The sequence below is a fragment of the Oncorhynchus masou genome, chromosome 11, assembly GCF_036934945.1.
Source record: "Oncorhynchus masou masou isolate Uvic2021 chromosome 11, UVic_Omas_1.1, whole genome shotgun sequence".
NCBI lineage: Eukaryota > Metazoa > Chordata > Actinopteri > Salmoniformes > Salmonidae > Oncorhynchus > Oncorhynchus masou.
The window spans coordinates 6,440,862-6,460,311 of NC_088222.1; the positions used below are offsets into that span (position 1 = coordinate 6,440,862).

The 19,450-nt window shown below is 45.1% G+C and overlaps 1 protein-coding gene across 2 annotated transcripts in view; it reads left to right on the forward strand.

The window, feature by feature from the left end:
* Window positions 1-19,450, forward strand: part of wdr91 (WD repeat domain 91) — a 48,181-nt gene that overhangs the window by 22,188 nt on the left and 6,543 nt on the right. For both annotated transcript variants that reach the window (XM_064977286.1, XM_064977287.1), the window contains 6 exons: window positions 3,698-3,909; window positions 5,117-5,267; window positions 6,867-6,961; window positions 7,742-7,913; window positions 11,901-12,009; window positions 15,393-15,505. In XM_064977286.1, coding sequence (XP_064833358.1) covers window positions 3,698-3,909; window positions 5,117-5,267; window positions 6,867-6,961; window positions 7,742-7,913; window positions 11,901-12,009; window positions 15,393-15,505 — 852 coding nt within the window. The remainder of the gene's footprint in view (window positions 1-3,697; window positions 3,910-5,116; window positions 5,268-6,866; window positions 6,962-7,741; window positions 7,914-11,900; window positions 12,010-15,392; window positions 15,506-19,450) is intronic.

The following is a 19,450-nucleotide window of genomic DNA, read 5'->3' on the forward strand; positions in this document are numbered from 1 at the left end:
AGCTGGTAGTGGCTGCGATGTAGCTAACCTAGAAAATCGCTCTAGGCTAAACAATTGACTTAGATACAAAGACGGCTATGTAGCTAGCTAGCTACGATCAAACAAAACAAACCGTTGTACTGTAATAGTTACTACAGTGCTGCTATTCGGGGGCTAGCTGGCTAGCTACGTTAAGAGAACGACAATAGCTGGCCAGCTAACCTAGAAAATCGCTCTAGGCTACACAATTGTCTTAGATACAAAGACGGCTATGTAGCTAGCTAGCTACGATCAAACAAAACAAACCGTTGTACTGTAATAGTTACTACTGTGCTGCTATTCGGGGGCTAGCTGGCTAGTTACGTTGAAAGAACGACAATAGCTGGCCAGCTAACCTAGAAAATCGCTCTAGACTACACAATTGTCTTAGATACAAAGACGGCTATGTAGCTGGCTAGCTACGATCAAACAAATCAAACCGTTGTACTGTAATGAAGTGAAATGAAAAATGTGATACTACCTGTGGAGCGACGCGGAATGTTGACCGGGTAGTTGGAGTTCAATTCGGTAGGTTGGCTAGCTGTTGGCTAGCTAGCTAGCAGCATTTCCTACGTTAAGGACGACAAATAGCTGGCTAGCTAACCTCGGTAAATTAAGATAATCACTCTAAGTCTACACACTCTAAACTGCACAATTATCTTGGATGCAAAGACAGCGAAGACAACTATGTAGCTAGCTGACACTACGCTAATCGAGTCGTTCAGTTGAGTGTAATAGTTTCTACAGTGCTAGTGGACAGTGGATGTTAGCTAGCTGCTTAGCTAGCTGCTGGGCAGATACGTTAGGACGACGAAATACGATAATATGCAATTGACGTTGATACAAAGACGGCTATGTAGCTAGCTAAGAAGAAATTGCTAAGATAAGACAAATCAAACCGTTGTACTATAACGAAATGTAATGAAATGTAATGAAAAGTTATACTACCTGCGGACCGAAGTGTAGATGCGACCGCTCGCTCCAACCGGAACCGGAACTACGATTCATGACTGGGAATCGGAGTTGATTCGACATGACTGTGTTTTATCAGTTTCTGTATGAAAACATTTAGCACACTAGATGACAGCAGCTATAGCAAGGAGCTATAGCAGCACACAAGTAGACTCCAAATGCATGCTGGGCCGGCATGCCCTGAGCTCCTGAAGTGAGTGCTACTGGAGAGAAATTGGAGCAGGCGAGAAGACCGACCTCCAGCCTTTGGAAATCTCGCTCCAGTGAAATTGAGCACGTTCCGCTCCTCGCTCCGCTCACATACTCTGCTGAGAATACAGATATGCATCTGTTAGTTACAGATACTTAAAGAAGGGTAGGACATGGGATCAGAAAACCAGTCACTGACCACCATTTGCCTCATGCAGCGTGACACACATCTCCTTCGCATAGAGTTGATCGTGGCCTGTGGAATGTTGTCCCGCTCCTCTTCAGTGGCTGTGCGAAGTGGCTGGATACACACTGTCGTACATGTTGATCCAGAGTCTCTCAAACATGTTCAATGGGTGACATGTCTGGTGAGCATGCAGGCCATAGAAGAACTGGGAAGGACATGTTCAGCTTCCAGGAATTGTGTACCGATCCTTCCGACATGGGGTCGTGCATTATCATGCTGAAACACGAGTTGATGGTGGCAGATGAATGGCACAACAATAGGGCATTCTGTTCACAACGTTGACATCAGCATACCACTCGCCCAAACCACGCCATACACGTAGTCTGCGGTTGTGAGGCCGGTTGGACGTACTGCCAAATTCTCTAAAATGACGTTGAAGGTGACTTATGGAGAGAAATGAACATTGCATTCTCTGGCAACAGCTTTGGTGCACATTCCTATTGTGATGTCATTATGGGGTATTGTGATGTCATTATGGGATATTGTGATGTCATTATGAGGTATTGTGTGTAGATTGATGAGGGGGGGGGGAGAAACTATTTCATACATTTTAGAATAAGGGGGTGCTTTCCAAATGCACTGTAGTAAAACAACTGATCTAAAGAAAATAAAAAAAGATTTCCCCGAACGAAAAATACCTCTACCCCTACAAGTGTTGTTCATGTACTATAACCCACATAAGAATTCCCACGAGACACGCTGTAACCTGCACGTAGTCTACATAGGCTACTTGATGACCAGTGGACCTGCAGTCTTAAGCTATTGTAACCTACGATCACAGCTTCCAGCTGCCGACTGACAGACATTTTAAATATTATATAGACATTCAAATCCTCCTGTTGCAGGATTATTTTCCCCCTGTGACGAAATGGGTCAAATTAAGATCCCACGTCTGTATATGGGGTCCAAAGAGAAGTATGGAAGTATGGAAGTATGGAAGTATGGGAAGATGTGAAGTATGGGAAGTAGTGAAGTATGGAAGTAGGGAAGTATGGGAATTGGGGAAGTATGGGAAGTAGTGAAGTATGGGAAGTAGGAGAGTATGGAAGTATGGAAAGTAGTGAAGTATGGAAGTAGTGAAGTATGGGAAGTATGGGGAAGTAGGGAAGTAGGGAAGTAGGGAAGTATGGGGAAGTAGTGAAGTATGTGAAGTAGGGAAGTATGGGAAGTAGGGAAGTACGGGAAGTAGGGGGAAGTGTGGGAAGTATGGAGAGGTATGGGAAGTATGGGGAGGTATGGGAAGTAGGGAAGTATGGGAAGTAGGGAAGTATGGGAAGTAGGGAAGTATGGGAAGTATGGGAAGTAGGGAAGTAGAGAAGTATGGAAGTAGAGAAGTATGGGGAGGTATGGGAAGTAGGGAAGTATGGGAAGTAGTGAAGTATGGAAGTAGTGAAGTATGGGAAGTAGGGGGAAGTGTGGGAAGTGGGGAAGTAGGGAAGTATGGGAAGTAGGGGAAGTATGGAAGTAGGGGGGAGTGTGTGAAGTAGGGAAGTATGGGGAGGTATGGGAAGTAGGGGGAAGTATGGAAGTAGTGAAGTAGGGGGAATTAGGGGGAAGTGTGGGAAGTAGGGAAGTATGGGGAAGTATGGAAGTAGTGAAGTATGGAAGTAGTGAAGTAGGGGGAAGTAGGGAAGTATGGAAGTAGTGAAGTAGGGGGAAGTATGGGGAAGTAGGGAAGTATGGGGAAGTATGGAAGTAGTGAAGTAGGGAAGTATGGAAGTAGTGAAGTAGGGGGAAGTGTGGGAAGTAGGGAAGTATGGGGAAGTATGGAAGTAGTGAAGTATGGAAGTAGTGAAGTAGGGGGAAGTAGGGAAGTATGGAAGTAGTGAAGTAGGGAAGTAGGGAAGTAGGGGGAAGTAGGGAGGTATGGGGAAGTAGTGAAGTAGGGGGGAGTAGGGGGAAGTAGTGAAGTAGGGAGGTAGTGAAGTAGGGGGAAGTAGTGAAGTAGTGAAGTAGGGGGAAGTAGTGAAGTAGGGGGAAGTAGTGAAGTAGGGGGAAGTAGGGAGGTAGTGAAGTAGGGGGAAGTAGTGAAGTAGGGGGAAGTAGTGAAGTAGGGGGAAGTAGGGGGAAGTAGTGAAGTAGGGGGAAGTAGTGAAGTAGTGATGTAGGGAAGTAGGGGGAAGTAGTGAAGTAGTGAAGTAGGGGGAAGTAGTGAAGTAGTGAAGTAGTGAAGTAGGGGGAAGTAGGGGGGAGTATGGAAGTAGGGAAGTAGGGGGAATAGTGAATATTATTATTGTATTATCAGGAAGCTAAATCCGTCTCGTCTTTCAGGTGCCTGAGAAGAGAGGGGAGAGTGGGGACCCAGAGCCTCAACTAGAGGGGGGGACCACCAGCAGTGACCCGGTAGACCCTCCTCCCCCCAGCCAGACACAGGTCAGCGGGGAGGGACAGAGGGGTACAGGGGTGCTGGGGGTGGAACATCCCTTCATCAAGCTCAGTCAGGAAGAGTACGGAGAGCATCACTCCTCGATCATGTACTGCAGGTAGGACATCACCGTGACGACACACCTGTACAGTCAGCGTCTAGTGGAGTGAACATTATTGATCTACTACAGTAATCAGACATATTGATCACTGGGATATACTGAGTAATCAGAGATATTGATCACTGGGATATACTGAGTAATCAGAGATATTGATCACTGGGATATACTGAGTAATCAGAGATATTGATCACCGGGATATACTGAGTAATCAGAGATATTGATCACTGGGATATACTGAGTAATCAGAGATATTGATCACTGGGATATACTGAGTAATCAGATATATTGATCACTGGGATATACTGAGTAATCAGAGATATTGATCACTGGGATATACTGAGTACACTTTCCAGTGTTAGATATCTGTTCTCCTTACTGAGCCAAACACAGCTGTACTGCCCTGGTTACACATCCACCATAGCAACAGAGCTGTACTGCCCTGGTTACACATCCACCATAGCAACAGAGCTGTACTGCCCTGGTTACACATCCACCATAGTAACAGAGCTGTACTGCCCTGGTTACACATCCACCATAGTAACAGAGCTGTACTGCCCTGGTTACACATCCACCATAGTAACAGAGTTGTACTGCCCTGGTTACACATCCACCATAGTAACAGAGCTGTACTGCCCTGGTTACACATCCACTATAGTAACAGAGCTGTACTGCCCTGGTTACACATCCACCATAGTAACAGAGTTGTACTGCCCTGGCCATGGAACCATGCTGGAAAGGACAATGTGAAAATAAAATGTCAGAGTTGGAAGTGGTGTTGGAGGGCCAGTAGGAGGCACTCTTTCCTCTCGTTTTAAAATATATATATATCCCAATGCTCCAGGGCAGTGATTGGGGACATTGCCCTGTGTATGGGGTGCTGTCTTTCGGATGGGACGTTAAACGGGTGTCCTGACTCTCTGTGGTCACTAAAGATCCCATGGCACTTATCGTAAGAGTGTCCTGGCTAAATTCAAAATCTGGGCCTCAAACCACCACGATCACCTAATCATCCCCAGCTTACAATTGGCTCATTCATCCCTGTAACTATTCCCTAGGTCTTTGTAGTAAATGAGAATGTGTTCTCAGTCAACTGTCCTGGTCAAATAGAAGACACAACACGGTACGGTTCAGTGTTTTGAAAGGGGTGTTAATGAGGTCCAGCTCCCTCGTGTATGTTCACTGTGTCTCCTGTCTCCGGTCCCAGGGTGGACTGCTCAGGGAGGAGGGTAGCCAGTTTGGACGTGGACGGGGTCATCAAGGTGTGGTCCTTCAACCCCATCATGCAGACCAAGGCCACCATCATGTCCAAGTCTCCTCTGCTGTCCCTGGAGTGGGCCACCAAGCCTGACAGACTGGTATGACCTCTGACCTCAACTAGGCCTGGAATTTTGTGTTTATTTTTTAGGGGGCAAGGTCATTTGGCCTTCAAGAGGTAGCCAATCATCTTTCCAGGGCACCAAGGGGCCTCTGCTAGGGCACCAAGGCCCTCTGCTAGAGCACCACGGCCCTCTGCTAGGGCACCACGGCCCTCTGCTAGGGCACCACGGCCCTCTGCTAGGGCACCACGGCCCTCTGCTAGGGCACCACGGCCCTCTGCTAGGGCACCACGGCACTCTGCTAGGGCACCAAGGGTACCTGCTAGGGCACCACGGCACTCTGCTAGGGCACCACGGCACTCTGCTAGGGCACCAAGGCCCTCTGCTAGGGCACCAAGGCCCTCTGCTAGGGCACCAAGGCCCTCTGCTAGGGCACCAAGGCCCTCTGCTAGGGCACCAAGGCCCTCTGCTAGGGCACCACGGCCCTCTGCTAGGGCACCACGGCCCTCTGCTAGGGCACCAAGGGTATCTGCTAGGGCACCACGGCCCTCTGCTAGGGCACCACGGCCCTCTGCTAGGGCACCACGGCCCTCTGATAGGGCACCAAGGCCCTCTGCTAGGGCACCACGGCCCTCTGCTAGGGCACCACGGCCCTCTGCTAGGGCACCAAGGCCCTCTGCTAGGGCACCACGGTCCTCTGCTAGGGCACCACGGCCCTCTGCTAGGGCACCACGGCCCTCTGCTAGGGCACCACGGCACTCTGCTAGGGCACCACGGCACTCTGCTAGGGCACCAAGGCCCTCTGCTAGGGCACCAAGGCCCTCTGCTAGGGCACCAAGGGTATCTGCTAGGGCACCAAGGCCCTCTGCTAGGGCACCACGGCCCTCTGCTAGGGCACCACGGCCCTCTGCTAGGGCACCAAGGCCCTCTGCTAGGGCACCAAGGCCCTCTGCTAGGGCACCAAGGCCCTCTGATAGGGCACCAAGGGTATCTGCCAGGGCACCAAGGCCCTCTGCTAGGGCACCACGGCCCTTTGCTAGGGCACCCCGATGTGTCTGTCTTCACTAGTAGCCGACCTGAGAAGGGCCCGATCATGTGACAGGCATTGGCTAATAAGAATTGAGATATCTGAGAGAGTCATGTGAGTGGGTGGTTCGGAGCATGGCGATTGGCAGCCTGAAGGAATTATTGTAATTATATTCAACCCAAGGGCCACTTTGGCCACAAGGCACAGATATTTTTAGGGGGCATCACGGCCACACAATAATGGGGCTCTGACCTTAACACAGCTTCTCTAACCCTGTGCTCTCTCTGGAGTGGGAGCCTGACAGACTAGTATGACCTCTGACCTCTAACCTCAACACAGCACATCAGGGCTATGTTCATTAGGGTACATCCCTAGGAAAAAAACAAAACATGTCTTATTGGACAAGTCCCAGTTGTCCCTTCCTGTTTCAGTCTGTTCTCATTGGCTGACGAACACAATCCCACCTGGTCTATGTTTACATGAGGTAGTTATGGCATCCTCAGTCCTCAGCACCTTGTTCTCTGACTGTTTGCAGGGTGAGGTGGGAAAGTGGAACCCCCCACCCCCACCAGTAATACGGTCTTTGGTCTTGCGTCCCTTTTTTTTAATAGCTGTTGCTGGGCAGTGGTGTGGGTACGGTGCGGCTATACGACACTAATGCTAAGAAGAACCTGTATGAGATGACCATAGACGAGACTCATTCACGGTAAGCTAAGTGCCTCTTATCCAGAGTGATTTGACACAGCAGCCATGGTTGGAGTAATGGATATCTGTAGCAGAAGTCTCCATGTCTCATCAGAGGGGTGGATTCCCAGACACAGATTAAGCCTAGTCCCGGGCAACAACAACAATTCTATGGAGATTCTCCATCTTAATCTGTCTGGTGTCTCCAGAAGAGGTTTAATTATGGAAGGCATTACTGCACTGACTGATCTGTCTGGTGTCTCATGAAGAGGTTTAATTATGGAAGGCATTACTGCACTGACTGATCTGTCTGGTGTCTCATGAAGAGGTTTAATAATGGAAGGCATTACTGCACTGACTGATCTGTCTGGTGTCTCATGAAGAGGTTTAGTAATGGAAGGCATTACTGTACTGACTGATCTGTCTGGTGTCTCATGAAGAGGTTTAATTATGGAAGGCATTACTGCACTGACTGATCTGTCTGGTGTCTCATGAAGAGGTTTAATAATGGAAGGCATTACTGCACTGACTGATCTGTCTGGTGTCTCATGAAGAGGTTTAATAATGGAAGGCATTACTGTACTGACTGATCTGTCTGGTGTCTCATGAAGAGGTTTAATAATGGAAGGCATTACTGCACTGACTGATCTGTCTGGTGTCTCATGAAGAGGTTTAATTATGAAAGGCATTACTGTACTGACTGATCTGTCTGGTGTCTCATGAAGAGGTTTAATTATGGAAGGCATTACTGTACTGTGACTGATCTGTCTGGTGTCTCCTGTCCCTGCGTGGTGTTGTGTAGGATCCTGTCCCTGGCCTGCAGCCCCAGCGGGACATCCTTTGTGTGTTCTGCAGCAGCACACGCTGGGCCTGGGCGCTCTGGGAGTGTGACGGAGACAGTACCACGGCTCCCCAATCACCTCTCTGTCTCTGGACAGCTGCTGCTCTGGGACACCAAGACCGTCAAACAGCAGGTACTGCTGTAGGAAACATGTCACCAAAACATGCATACAATGTCACCCAAACACGTGTACTATGTCACTCAAAACACATGTACTATGTCACTCAAACACGTGTACAATATCACCCAAACACGTGTACTATGTCACTCAAAGCATGTGTACTATGTCACCCAAACACGCATACAATGTCACCCAAACACGTGTACTATGTCACTCAAAACACGTGTACAATGTCACCCAAACACGCATACAATGTCACCCAAACACGCATACAATGTCACCCAAACACGTGTACAATATCACCCAAACACGTGTACTATGATGGTATTTTTCTCATTCTCCAGTGTTGCTTGCAGTTATAGTTTAAAGTTGAAGGGGGTAACTTGATGGTATTTTTCTCATTCTCCAGTGTTGCTTGCAGTTCTAGTTTAAAGTTGAAGGGGGTAACTTGATGGTATTTTTCTCATTCTCCAGTGTTGCTTGCAGTTCTAGTTTAAAGTTGAAGGGGGCAACTTGATGGTATTTTTCTCATTCTCCAGTGTTGCTTGCCGTTCTAGTTTAAAGTTGAAGGGGGCAACTTGATGGTATTTTTCTCATTCTCCAGTGTTGCTTGCCATTCTAGTTTAAAGTTGAAGGGGGCAACTTGATGGTATTTTTCTCATTCTCCAGTGTTGCTTGCCGTTCTAGTTTAAAGTTGAAGGGGGCAACTTGATGGTATATTTCTCATTCTCCAGTGTTGCTTGCCGTTATAGTTTAAAGTTGAAGGGGGCAACTTGATGGTATTTTTCTCATTCTCCAGTGTTGCTTGCAGTTATAGTTTAAAGTTGAAGGGGGCAACTTGATGGTATTTTTCTCATTCTCCAGTGTTGCTTGCAGTTCTAGTTTAAAGTTGAAGGGGGCAACTTGATGGTATTTTTCTCATTCTCCAGTGTTGCTTGCAGTTCTAGTTTAAAGTTGAAGGGGGCAACTTGATGGTATTTTTCTCATTCTCCAGTGTTGCTTGCAGTTCTAGTTTAAAGTTGAAGGGGGCAACTTGATGGTATTTTTCTCATTCTCCAGGGTTGCTTGCAGTTCTAGTTTAAAGTTGAAGGGGGCAACTTGATGGTATTTTTCTCATTCTCCAGGGTTGCTTGCAGTTCTAGTTTAAAGTTGAAGGGGGCAACTTGATGGTATTTTTCTCATTCTCCAGTGTTGCTTGCCGTTCTAGTTTAAAGTTGAAGGGGGCAACTTGATGGTATTTTTCTCATTCTCCAGTGTTGCTTGCCGTTCTAGTTTAAAGTTGAAGGGGGCAACTTGATGGTATTTTTCTCATTCTCCAGTGTTGCTTGCCGTTCTAGTTTAAAGTTGAAGGGGGCAACTTGATGGTATTTTTCTCATTCTCCAGTGTTGCTTGCCGTTCTAGTTTAAAGTTGAAGGGGGCAACTTGATGGTATTTTTCTCATTCTCCAGTGTTGCTTGCCGTTCTAGTTTAAAGTTGAAGGGGCAACTTGATGGTATTTTTCTCATTCTCCAGTGTTGCTTGCCGTTCTAGTTTAAAGTTGAAGGGGGCAACTTGATGGTATTTTTCTCATTCTCCAGTGTTGCTTGCCGTTCTAGTTTAAAGTTGAAGGGGGCAACTTGATGGTATTTTTCTCATTCTCCAGTGTTGCTTGCCGTTATAGTTTAAAGTTGAAGGGGGCAACTTGATGGTATTTTTCTCATTCTCCAGTGTTGCTTGCCGTTATAGTTTAAAGTTGAAGGGGGCAACTTGATGGTATTTTTCTCATTCTCCAGTGTTGCTTGCCGTTCTAGTTTAAAGTTGAAGGGGCAACTTGATGGTATTTTTCTCATTCTCCAGTGTTGCTTGCCGTTATAGTTTAAAGTTGAAGGGGGCAACTTGATGGTATTTTTCTCATTCTCCAGTGTTGCTTGCAGTTATAGTTTAAAGTTGAAGGGGGCAACTTGATGGTATTTTTCTCATTCTCCAGTGTTGCTTGCAGTTCTAGTTTAAAGTTGAAGGGGGCAACTTGATGGTATTTTTCTCATTCTCCAGTGTTGCTTGCAGTTCTAGTTTAAAGTTGAAGGGGGCAACTTGATGGTATTTTTCTCATTCTCCAGTGTTGCTTGCAGTTCTAGTTTAAAGTTGAAGGGGGCAACTTGATGGTATTTTCTCATTCTCCAGGGTTGCTTGCAGTTCTAGTTTAAAGTTGAAGGGGGCAACTTGATGGTATTTTTCTCATTCTCCAGGGTTGCTTGCAGTTCTAGTTTAAAGTTGAAGGGGGCAACTTGATGGTATTTTTCTCATTCTCCAGTGTTGCTTGCCGTTCTAGTTTAAAGTTGAAGGGGGCAACTTGATGGTATTTTTCTCATTCTCCAGTGTTGCTTGCCGTTCTAGTTTAAAGTTGAAGGGGGCAACTTGATGGTATTTTTCTCATTCTCCAGTGTTGCTTGCCGTTCTAGTTTAAAGTTGAAGGGGGCAACTTGATGGTATTTTTCTCATTCTCCAGTGTTGCTTGCCGTTCTAGTTTAAAGTTGAAGGGGGCAACTTGATGGTATTTTTCTCATTCTCCAGTGTTGCTTGCCGTTCTAGTTTAAAGTTGAAGGGGGCAACTTGATGGTATTTTTCTCATTCTCCAGTGTTGCTTGCCGTTCTAGTTTAAAGTTGAAGGGGGCAACTTGATGGTATTTTTCTCATTCTCCAGTGTTGCTTGCAGTTCTAGTTTAAAGTTGAAGGGGCAACTTGATGGTATTTTTCTCATTCTCCAGGGTTGCTTGCAGTTCTAGTTTAAAGTTGAAGGGGGCAACTTGATGGTATTTTTCTCATTCTCCAGGGTTGCTTGCAGTTCTAGTTTAAAGTTGAAGGGGGCAACTTGATGGTATTTTTCTCATTCTCCAGTGTTGCTTGCCGTTCTAGTTTAAAGTTGAAGGGGGCAACTTGATGGTATTTTTCTCATTCTCCAGTGTTGCTTGCCGTTCTAGTTTAAAGTTGAAGGGGCAACTTGATGGTATTTTTCTCATTCTCCAGTGTTGCTTGCCGTTCTAGTTTAAAGTTGAAGGGGGCAACTTGATGGTATTTTTCTCATTCTCCAGTGTTGCTTGCCGTTCTAGTTTAAAGTTGAAGGGGGCAACTTGATGGTATTTTTCTCATTCTCCAGTGTTGCTTGCCGTTCTAGTTTAAAGTTGAAGGGGGCAACTTGATGGTATTTTTCTCATTCTCCAGTGTTGCTTGCCGTTCTAGTTTAAAGTTGAAGGGGGCAACTTGATGGTATTTTTCTCATTCTCCAGTGTTGCTTGCCGTTCTAGTTTAAAGTTGAAGGGGGCAACTTGATGGTATTTTTCTCATTCTCCAGGGTTGCTTGCCGTTCTAGTTTAAAGTTGAAGGGGGCAACTTGATGGTATTTTTCTCATTCTCCAGTGTTGCTTGCAGTTCTAGTTTAAAGTTGAAGGGGGCAACTTGATGGTATTTTTCTCATTCTCCAGGGTTGCTTGCCGTTCTAGTTTAAAGTTGAAGGGGGCAACTTGATGGTATTTTTCTCATTCTCCAGGGTTGCTTGCAGTTCTAGTTTAAAGTTGAAGGGGCAACTTGATGGTATTTTTCTCATTCTCCAGGGTTGCTTGCCGTTCTAGTTTAAAGTTGAAGGGGCAACTTGATGGTATTTTTCTCATTCTCCAGGGTTGCTTGCCGTTCTAGTTTAAAGTTGAAGGGGGCAACTTGATGGTATTTTTCTCATTCTCCAGGGTTGCTTGCCGTTCTAGTTTAAAGTTGAAGGGGGCAACTTGATGGTATTTTTCTGAGATCAGGAACTTTATTTTGCTAAAACATTGTCGAAAATATTATTTGATTATTTCATATTATTAAATATTATATTATAGATACAATTTATAGATATGTACGATATATTATATAAATCTGTTACATGTACACTCTACCCGTCTGAAGTTAAAGGCCTGTCTCCTCGTTCCTGTCTTTCCCCTCACCGAACCATGTGATATCTCCATGTCCTATCCCATCGTCCTCAGCTTCAGTTCTCTCTGGAGCCTGGTCCTGTAGCCATCAACTGTACAGCCTTCAACCACAACGGAAACCTACTGGTAACTGGAGCTGCCGACGGCCTGGTTCGACTGTTCGGTAAAGTCCATTCATTTACTCCCACTCATTTGGTTGACTTTTGCTCTTCATGGAGATTTTGATTTGCAGGTGATAATAGATAGATGTGGGATGAATAGTCTCTTCATGATGCGCTATAACGCTTGACATACTGCAGGCACTAATTACTAGATCTCGGGGTGTTGACATAGCTGACTGCAATGAGGTCTCTGAGTGAAGAGGAGGCTGTGAATATAGAATTACTTGAATGAAACCTGACTTCAGTGGAGATTCTGTTCTTCTCGCTCCTCTTCAGACATGCAGCGTTGTGACTGTGCTATGAGTGGTTATAACATGTTCTTCTCGCTCCTCTTCAGACATGCAGCGTTGTGACTGCGCTATGAGTGGTTATAACATGTTCTTCTCGCTCCTCTTCAGACATGCAGCGTTGTGACTGCGCTATGAGTGGTTATAACATGTTCTTCTCGCTCCTCTTCAGACATGCAGCGTTGTGACTGTGCTATGAGTGGTTATAACATGTTCTTCTCGCTCCTCTTCAGACATGCAGCGTTGTGACTGCGCTATGAGTGGTTATAACATGTTCTTCTCGCTCCTCTTCAGACATGCAGCGTTGTGACTGCGCTATGAGTGGTTATAACATGTTCTTCTCGCTCCTCTTCAGACATGCAGCGTTATGACTGTGCTATGAGTGGTTATAACATGTTCTTCTCGCTCCTCTTCAGACATGCAGCGTTGTGACTGTGCTATGAGTGGTTATAACATGTTCTTCTCGCTCCTCTTCAGACATGCAGCGTTGTGACTGTGCTATGAGTGGTTATAACATGTTCTTCTCGCTCCTCTTCAGACATGCAGCGTTGTGACTGCGCTATGAGTGGTTATAACATGTTCTTCTCGCTCCTCTTCAGACATGCAGCGTTGTGACTGCGCTATGAGTGGTTATAACATGTTCTTCTCGCTCCTCTTCAGACATGCAGCGTTGTGACTGCGCTATGAGTGGTTATAACATGTTCTTCTCGCTCCTCTTCAGACATGCTGCGTTGTGACTGCGCTATGAGTGGTTATAACATGTTCTTCTCGCTCCTCTTCAGACATGCAGCGTTGTGACTGCGCTATGAGTGGTTATAACATGTTCTTCTCGCTCCTCTTCAGACATGCAGCGTTGTGACTGTGCTATGAGTGGTTATAACATGTTCTTCTCGCTCCTCTTCAGACATGCAGCGTTATGACTGTGCTATGAGTGGTTATAACATGTTCTTCTCGCTCCTCTTCAGACATGCAGCGTTGTGACTGCGCTATGAGTGGTTATAACATGTTCTTCTCGCTCCTCTTCAGACATGCAGCGTTGTGACTGCGCTATGAGTGGTTATAACATGTTCTTCTCGCTCCTCTTCAGACATGCAGCGTTGTGACTGCGCTATGAGTGGTTATAACATGTTCTTCTCGCTCCTCTTCAGACATGCAGCGTTGTGACTGCGCTATGAGTGGTTATAACATGTTCTTCTCGCTCCTCTTCAGACATGCAGCGTTGTGACTGCGCTATGAGTGGTTATAACATGTTCTTCTCGCTCCTCTTCAGACATGCAGCGTTGTGACTGTGCTATGAGTGGTTATAACATGTTCTTCTCGCTCCTCTTCAGACATGCAGCGTTGTGACTGTGCTATGAGTGGTTATAACATGTTCTTCTCGCTCCTCTTCAGACATGCAGCGTTGTGACTGCGCTATGAGTGGTTATAACATGTTCTTCTCGCTCCTCTTCAGACATGCAGCGTTGTGACTGTGCTATGAGTGGTTATAACATGTTCTTCTCGCTCCTCTTCAGACATGCAGCGTTGTGACTGCGCTATGAGTGGTTATAACATGTTCTTCTCGCTCCTCTTCAGACATGCAGCGTTGTGACTGCGCTATGAGTGGTTATAACATGTTCTTCTCGCTCCTCTTCAGACATGCAGCGTTGTGACTGCGCTATGAGTGGTTATAACATGTTCTTCTCGCTCCTCTTCAGACATGCAGCGTTGTGACTGCGCTATGAGTGGTTATAACATGTTCTTCTCGCTCCTCTTCAGACATGCAGCGTTGTGACTGTGCTATGAGTGGTTATAACATGTTCTTCTCGCTCCTCTTCAGACATGCAGCGTTGTGACTGCGCTATGAGTGGTTATAACATGTTCTTCTCGCTCCTCTTCAGACATGCAGCGTTGTGACTGCGCTATGAGTGGTTATAACATGTTCTTCTCGCTCCTCTTCAGACATGCAGCGTTGTGACTGTGCTATGAGTGGTTATAACATGTTCTTCTCGCTCCTCTTCAGACATGCAGCGTTGTGACTGTGCTATGAGTGGTTATAACATGTTCTTCTCGCTCCTCTTCAGACATGCAGCGTTGTGACTGCGCTATGAGTGGTTATAACATGTTCTTCTCGCTCCTCTTCAGACATACAGCGTTGTGACTGTGCTATGAGTGGTTATAACATGTTCTTCTCGCTCCTCTTCAGACATGCAGCGTTGTGACTGCGCTATGAGTGGTTATAACATGTTCTTCTCGCTCCTCTTCAGACATGCAGCGTTGTGACTGCGCTATGAGTGGTTATAACATGTTCTTCTCGCTCCTCTTCAGACATGCAGCGTTGTGACTGCGCTATGAGTGGTTATAACATGTTCTTCTCGCTCCTCTTCAGACATGCAGCGTTGTGACTGCGCTATGAGTGGTTATAACATGTTCTTCTCGCTCCTCTTCAGACATGCAGCGTTGTGACTGTGCTATGAGTGGTTATAACATGTTCTTCTCGCTCCTCTTCAGACATGCAGCGTTGTGACTGCGCTATGAGTGGTTATAACATGTTCTTCTCGCTCCTCTTCAGACATGCAGCGTTGTGACTGTGCTATGAGTGGTTATAACATGTTCTTCTCGCTCCTCTTCAGACATGCAGCGTTGTGACTGTGCTATGAGTGGTTATAACATGTTCTTCTCGCTCCTCTTCAGACATGCAGCGTTGTGACTGTGCTATGAGTGGTTATAACATGTTCTTCTCGCTCCTCTTCAGACATGCAGTGTTGTGACTGTGCTATGAGTGGTTATAACATGTTCTTCTCGCTCCTCTTCAGACATGCAGCGTTGTGACTGTGCTATGAGTGGTTATAACATGTTCTTCTCGCTCCTCTTCAGACATGCAGCGTTGTGACTGTGCTATGAGTGGTTATAACATGTTCTTCTCGCTCCTCTTCAGACATGCAGCGTTGTGACTGTGCTATGAGTGGTTATAACATGTTCTTCTCGCTCCTCTTCACAGACATGCAGCGTTATGACTGCGCTATGAGCTGTTATAACATGTGTTTCTCTATTTTCCAGACATGCAGCGTTATGACTGCGCTATGAGTTGTTATAACATGTGTTTCTCTATTTTCCAGACATGCAGCGTTATGACTGCGCTATGAGCTGGAGGGCCCACGATGGGGAGGTGTACAGTGTTGAGTTCAGCTATGATGAGAATACAGTTTTCAGTATCGGAGAGGACGGCAAGGTAACTGAATTCAGGTCGCAAGACAGTAGTAACATGCTACTAACACGGTAGTAACGCGGTAGTAACATGCTACTAACACGGTAGTAACGCGGTAGTAACACGCTACTAACATGCTACTAACGCGGTAGTAACATGCTACTAACATGCTACTAACGCGGTAGTAACATGCTACTAACATGCTACTAACACGGTAGTAACATGCTACTAACACGGTAGTAACGCGGTAGTAACATGCTACTAACACGGTAGTAATGTGGTAGTAACATGCTACTAACATGCTACTAACGCGGTAGTAACATGCTACAAACACGGTAGTAACATGCTACCAACACGGTAGTAACATGCTACCAACACGGTAGTAACATGCTACCAACACGGTAGTAACATGCTACCAACACGGTAGTAACATGCTACCAACACGGTAGTAACGCGGTAGTAACATGCTACCAACACGGTAGTAACGTGGTAGTAACATGCTACCAACACGGTAGTAACATGCTACCAACACGGTAGTAACATGCTACCAACAAGGTAGTAACATGCTACCAACACGGTAGTAACATGCTACCAACACGATAGTAACATGCTACCAACACGGTAGTAACATGCTACCAACACGGTAGTAACATGCTACTAACACGGTAGTAACGCAGTAGTAACATGCTACGAACACGGTTATTAAAAAAGTATATATATTTTACTTTTATTTAACGAGACAAGTCAGTTAAGAACAAATTCTCCTTTACAATGACGGCCTACACCTGGCAACCTAATGATGGGCCAATTTTGCACAGCCCTATGGGACTCCCGATCACAGGCAGTTGTGATACAGCCCGAATTCGAACCAGGGTGTAGCATGGTAGTGAGACAGTAGTAACATGGTAGTAACATGGTGGTAACATGGTAGTGAGATGGTAGTAACATGGTAGTAGACTGTAGTAACATGGCAGTGAGACTGTAGTAGACTGTAGTAACATGGTAGTGAGACTGTAGTAACATGGTAGTGAGACTGTAGTAACATGGTAGTAGACTGTAGTAACATGGTAGTAACATGGTAGTGAGACTGTCGTAACATGGTAGTAGACTGTAGTAACATGGTAGTAACATGGTAGTGATACTGTAGTAACATTGTAGTAACATGGTAGTAGACTGTAGTAACATGGTAGTAGACTGTAGTAACATGGTAGTAGACTGTAGTAACATGGTAGTGAGACAGTAGTAACATGGTGGTAACATGGTAGTGAGACAGTAGTAACATGGAAGTAACATGGTAGTAGACTAGTAACATGGTAGTAGACTGTAGTAACATGGTAGTGAGACTGTAGTAACATGGTAGTGAGACTGTAGTAACATGGTAGTGAGACAGTAGTAACATGGTAGTGAGACTGTAGTAACATGGTAGTAACATGGGAGTAGACTGTAGTAACATGGTAGTGAGATGGTAGTAGACTGTAGTAACATGGTAGTAGACTGTAGTAACATGGCAGTGAGACTGTAGTAACATGATAGTGAGACTGTAGTAGACTGTAGTAACATGGTAGTAGACTGTAGTAACATGGTAGTGAGACTGTAGTAACATGGTAGTGATACTGTAGTAACATTGTAGTAACATGGTAGTAGACTGTAGTAACATGGTAGTAACATGGTAGTGAGACTGTAGTAACATGGTAGTGAGACTGTAGCAACATGGTAGTAGACTGTAGTAACATGGTAGTGAGACTGTAGTAACATGGTAGTAACATGGTAGTAGACTGTAGTAACATGGTAGTGAGACTGTAGTAATATGGTAGTAGACTTTAGTAACATGGTAGTGAGACTGTAGTAACATGGTGGTAATATGGTGGTGAGACGGTAGTAACATGGTAGTAGACTGTAGTAACATGGTAGTAACATGGTAGTAGACTGTGGTAACATGGTAGTAATATGGTAGTAGCATGGTGGTAACATGGTAGTAGACTGTAGTAACATGGTAGTAACATGGTAGTAGACGTAGTAACATGGTAGTAGACTGTAGTAACATGGTGGTAACATGGTAGTAGACTGTAGTAACATGGTAGTAACATGGTAGTAGACTGTAGTAACATGGAAGTAACATGGTAGTAGACTGTAGTAACACGGAGGTAACATGGTAGTAGACTGTAGTAACATGGTTGTAGACTGTAGTAACATGGTAGTAGACTGTAGTAACATGTTAATAGATGGTAATAGATGGTAGTAACATGGTAGTAATATGGTAGTAGACTGTAGTAACATGGTAGTAGACTGTAGTAACATGGTAGTAGACTAGTAAAATGGTAGTAACATGGTAGTAGACTGTAGTAACATGGTAGTAGACTGTAGCAACATGGTGGTAACATGGTAGTAGACTGTAGTAACATGGCAGTAGACTGTAGTAACATGGTAGTAGACTGTAGTAACATGTTAGTAGACTGTAGTAACATGGTAGTAGACTGTAGTAACATGGTGGTGAGACGGTAGTAACCTGGTGGTAACATGGTAGTAACATGGTAGTAGACTGTAGTAACATGGTAGTAGACTGTAGCAACATGGTGGTAACATGGTAGTAGACTGTAGTAACATGGTAGTAGACTGTAGTAACATGGTAGTAGACTGTAGTAACATGGTAGTAGACTGTAGTAACATGGTAGTAGACTGTAGTAACATGGTAGTAGACTGTAGTAACATGTTAGTAGACTGTAGTAACATGGTAGTAGACTGTAGTAACATGGTGGTGAGACGGTAGTAACCTGGTGGTAACATGGTAGTAACATGGTAGTAGACTGTAGTAACATGGTAGTAGACTGTAGCAACATGGTGGTAACATGGTAGTAGACTGTAGTAACATGGTAGTAGACTGTAGTAACATGGTAGTAGACTGTAGTAACATGGTAGTAGACTGTAGTAACATGGTAGTAGACTGTAGTAACATGGTAGTAGACTGTAGTAACATGGTCGTAACATGGTAGTGAGACTGTAGTAACATGGTGGTAATATGGTGGTGAGACGGTAGTAACCTGGTGGTAACATGGTAGTAACATGGTAGTAGACTGTAGTAACATGGTAGTAGACTGTAGTAACATGGTAGTAGACTGTAGTAACATGGTAGTAGACTGTAGTAACATGGTAGTAACATGGTAGTAGACTGTAGTAACATGGTAGTAGACTGTAGTAACATGGAGGTAACATGGTAGTAGATTGTAGTAACATGGTAGTAACATGGTAGTAGACTGTAGTAACATGGTAGTAGACTGCTGTAGTAACATGGTAGTAGACTGTAGTAACATGGTGGTAGACTGTAGTAACATGGTAGTAACATGGTAGTAGACTGTAGTAACATGGTGGTAGACTGTAGTAACATGGTAGTAACATGGTAGTAGACTGTAGTAACATGGTAGTAGACTGTAGCAACATGGTGGTAACATTGTAGTAACCTGGTTTTGTCACACTAGTAATAAAGTCGTAACGTAATAGTATCTGATTATAAGTGGCTCTGAATAACTTTTTGCTAAATGACCGTCCTGTCAATGTTACAATCACTTGCTGGCGTGTCAGCCTGTAACAGTAGTATAATAGTAACACATACAGAAGGGCTGGGAAACCTAGTCAGTGGTACAACCGAATGCATTTCAACTGAAATGTGTCTTCCGCATGTAACCCATAACCCCCGCTCTGTATCAGTAACATAGCAGTTAGGTGGTAATCCCTGTAATTACGTCTGCATTATAACCCATAACCCCCTGCTCTGTATCAGTAACATAGCAGTTAGGTGGTAATCCCTGTAATTACGTCTCTATTTAACCCATAACCCCCTGCTCTGTATCAGTAACATAGCAGTTAGGTGGTAATCCCTGTAATTACGTCTGCATTATAACCCATAACCCCCTGCTCTGTATCAGTAACATAGCAGTTAGGTGGTAATCCCTGTCATTACGTCTCTATTTAACC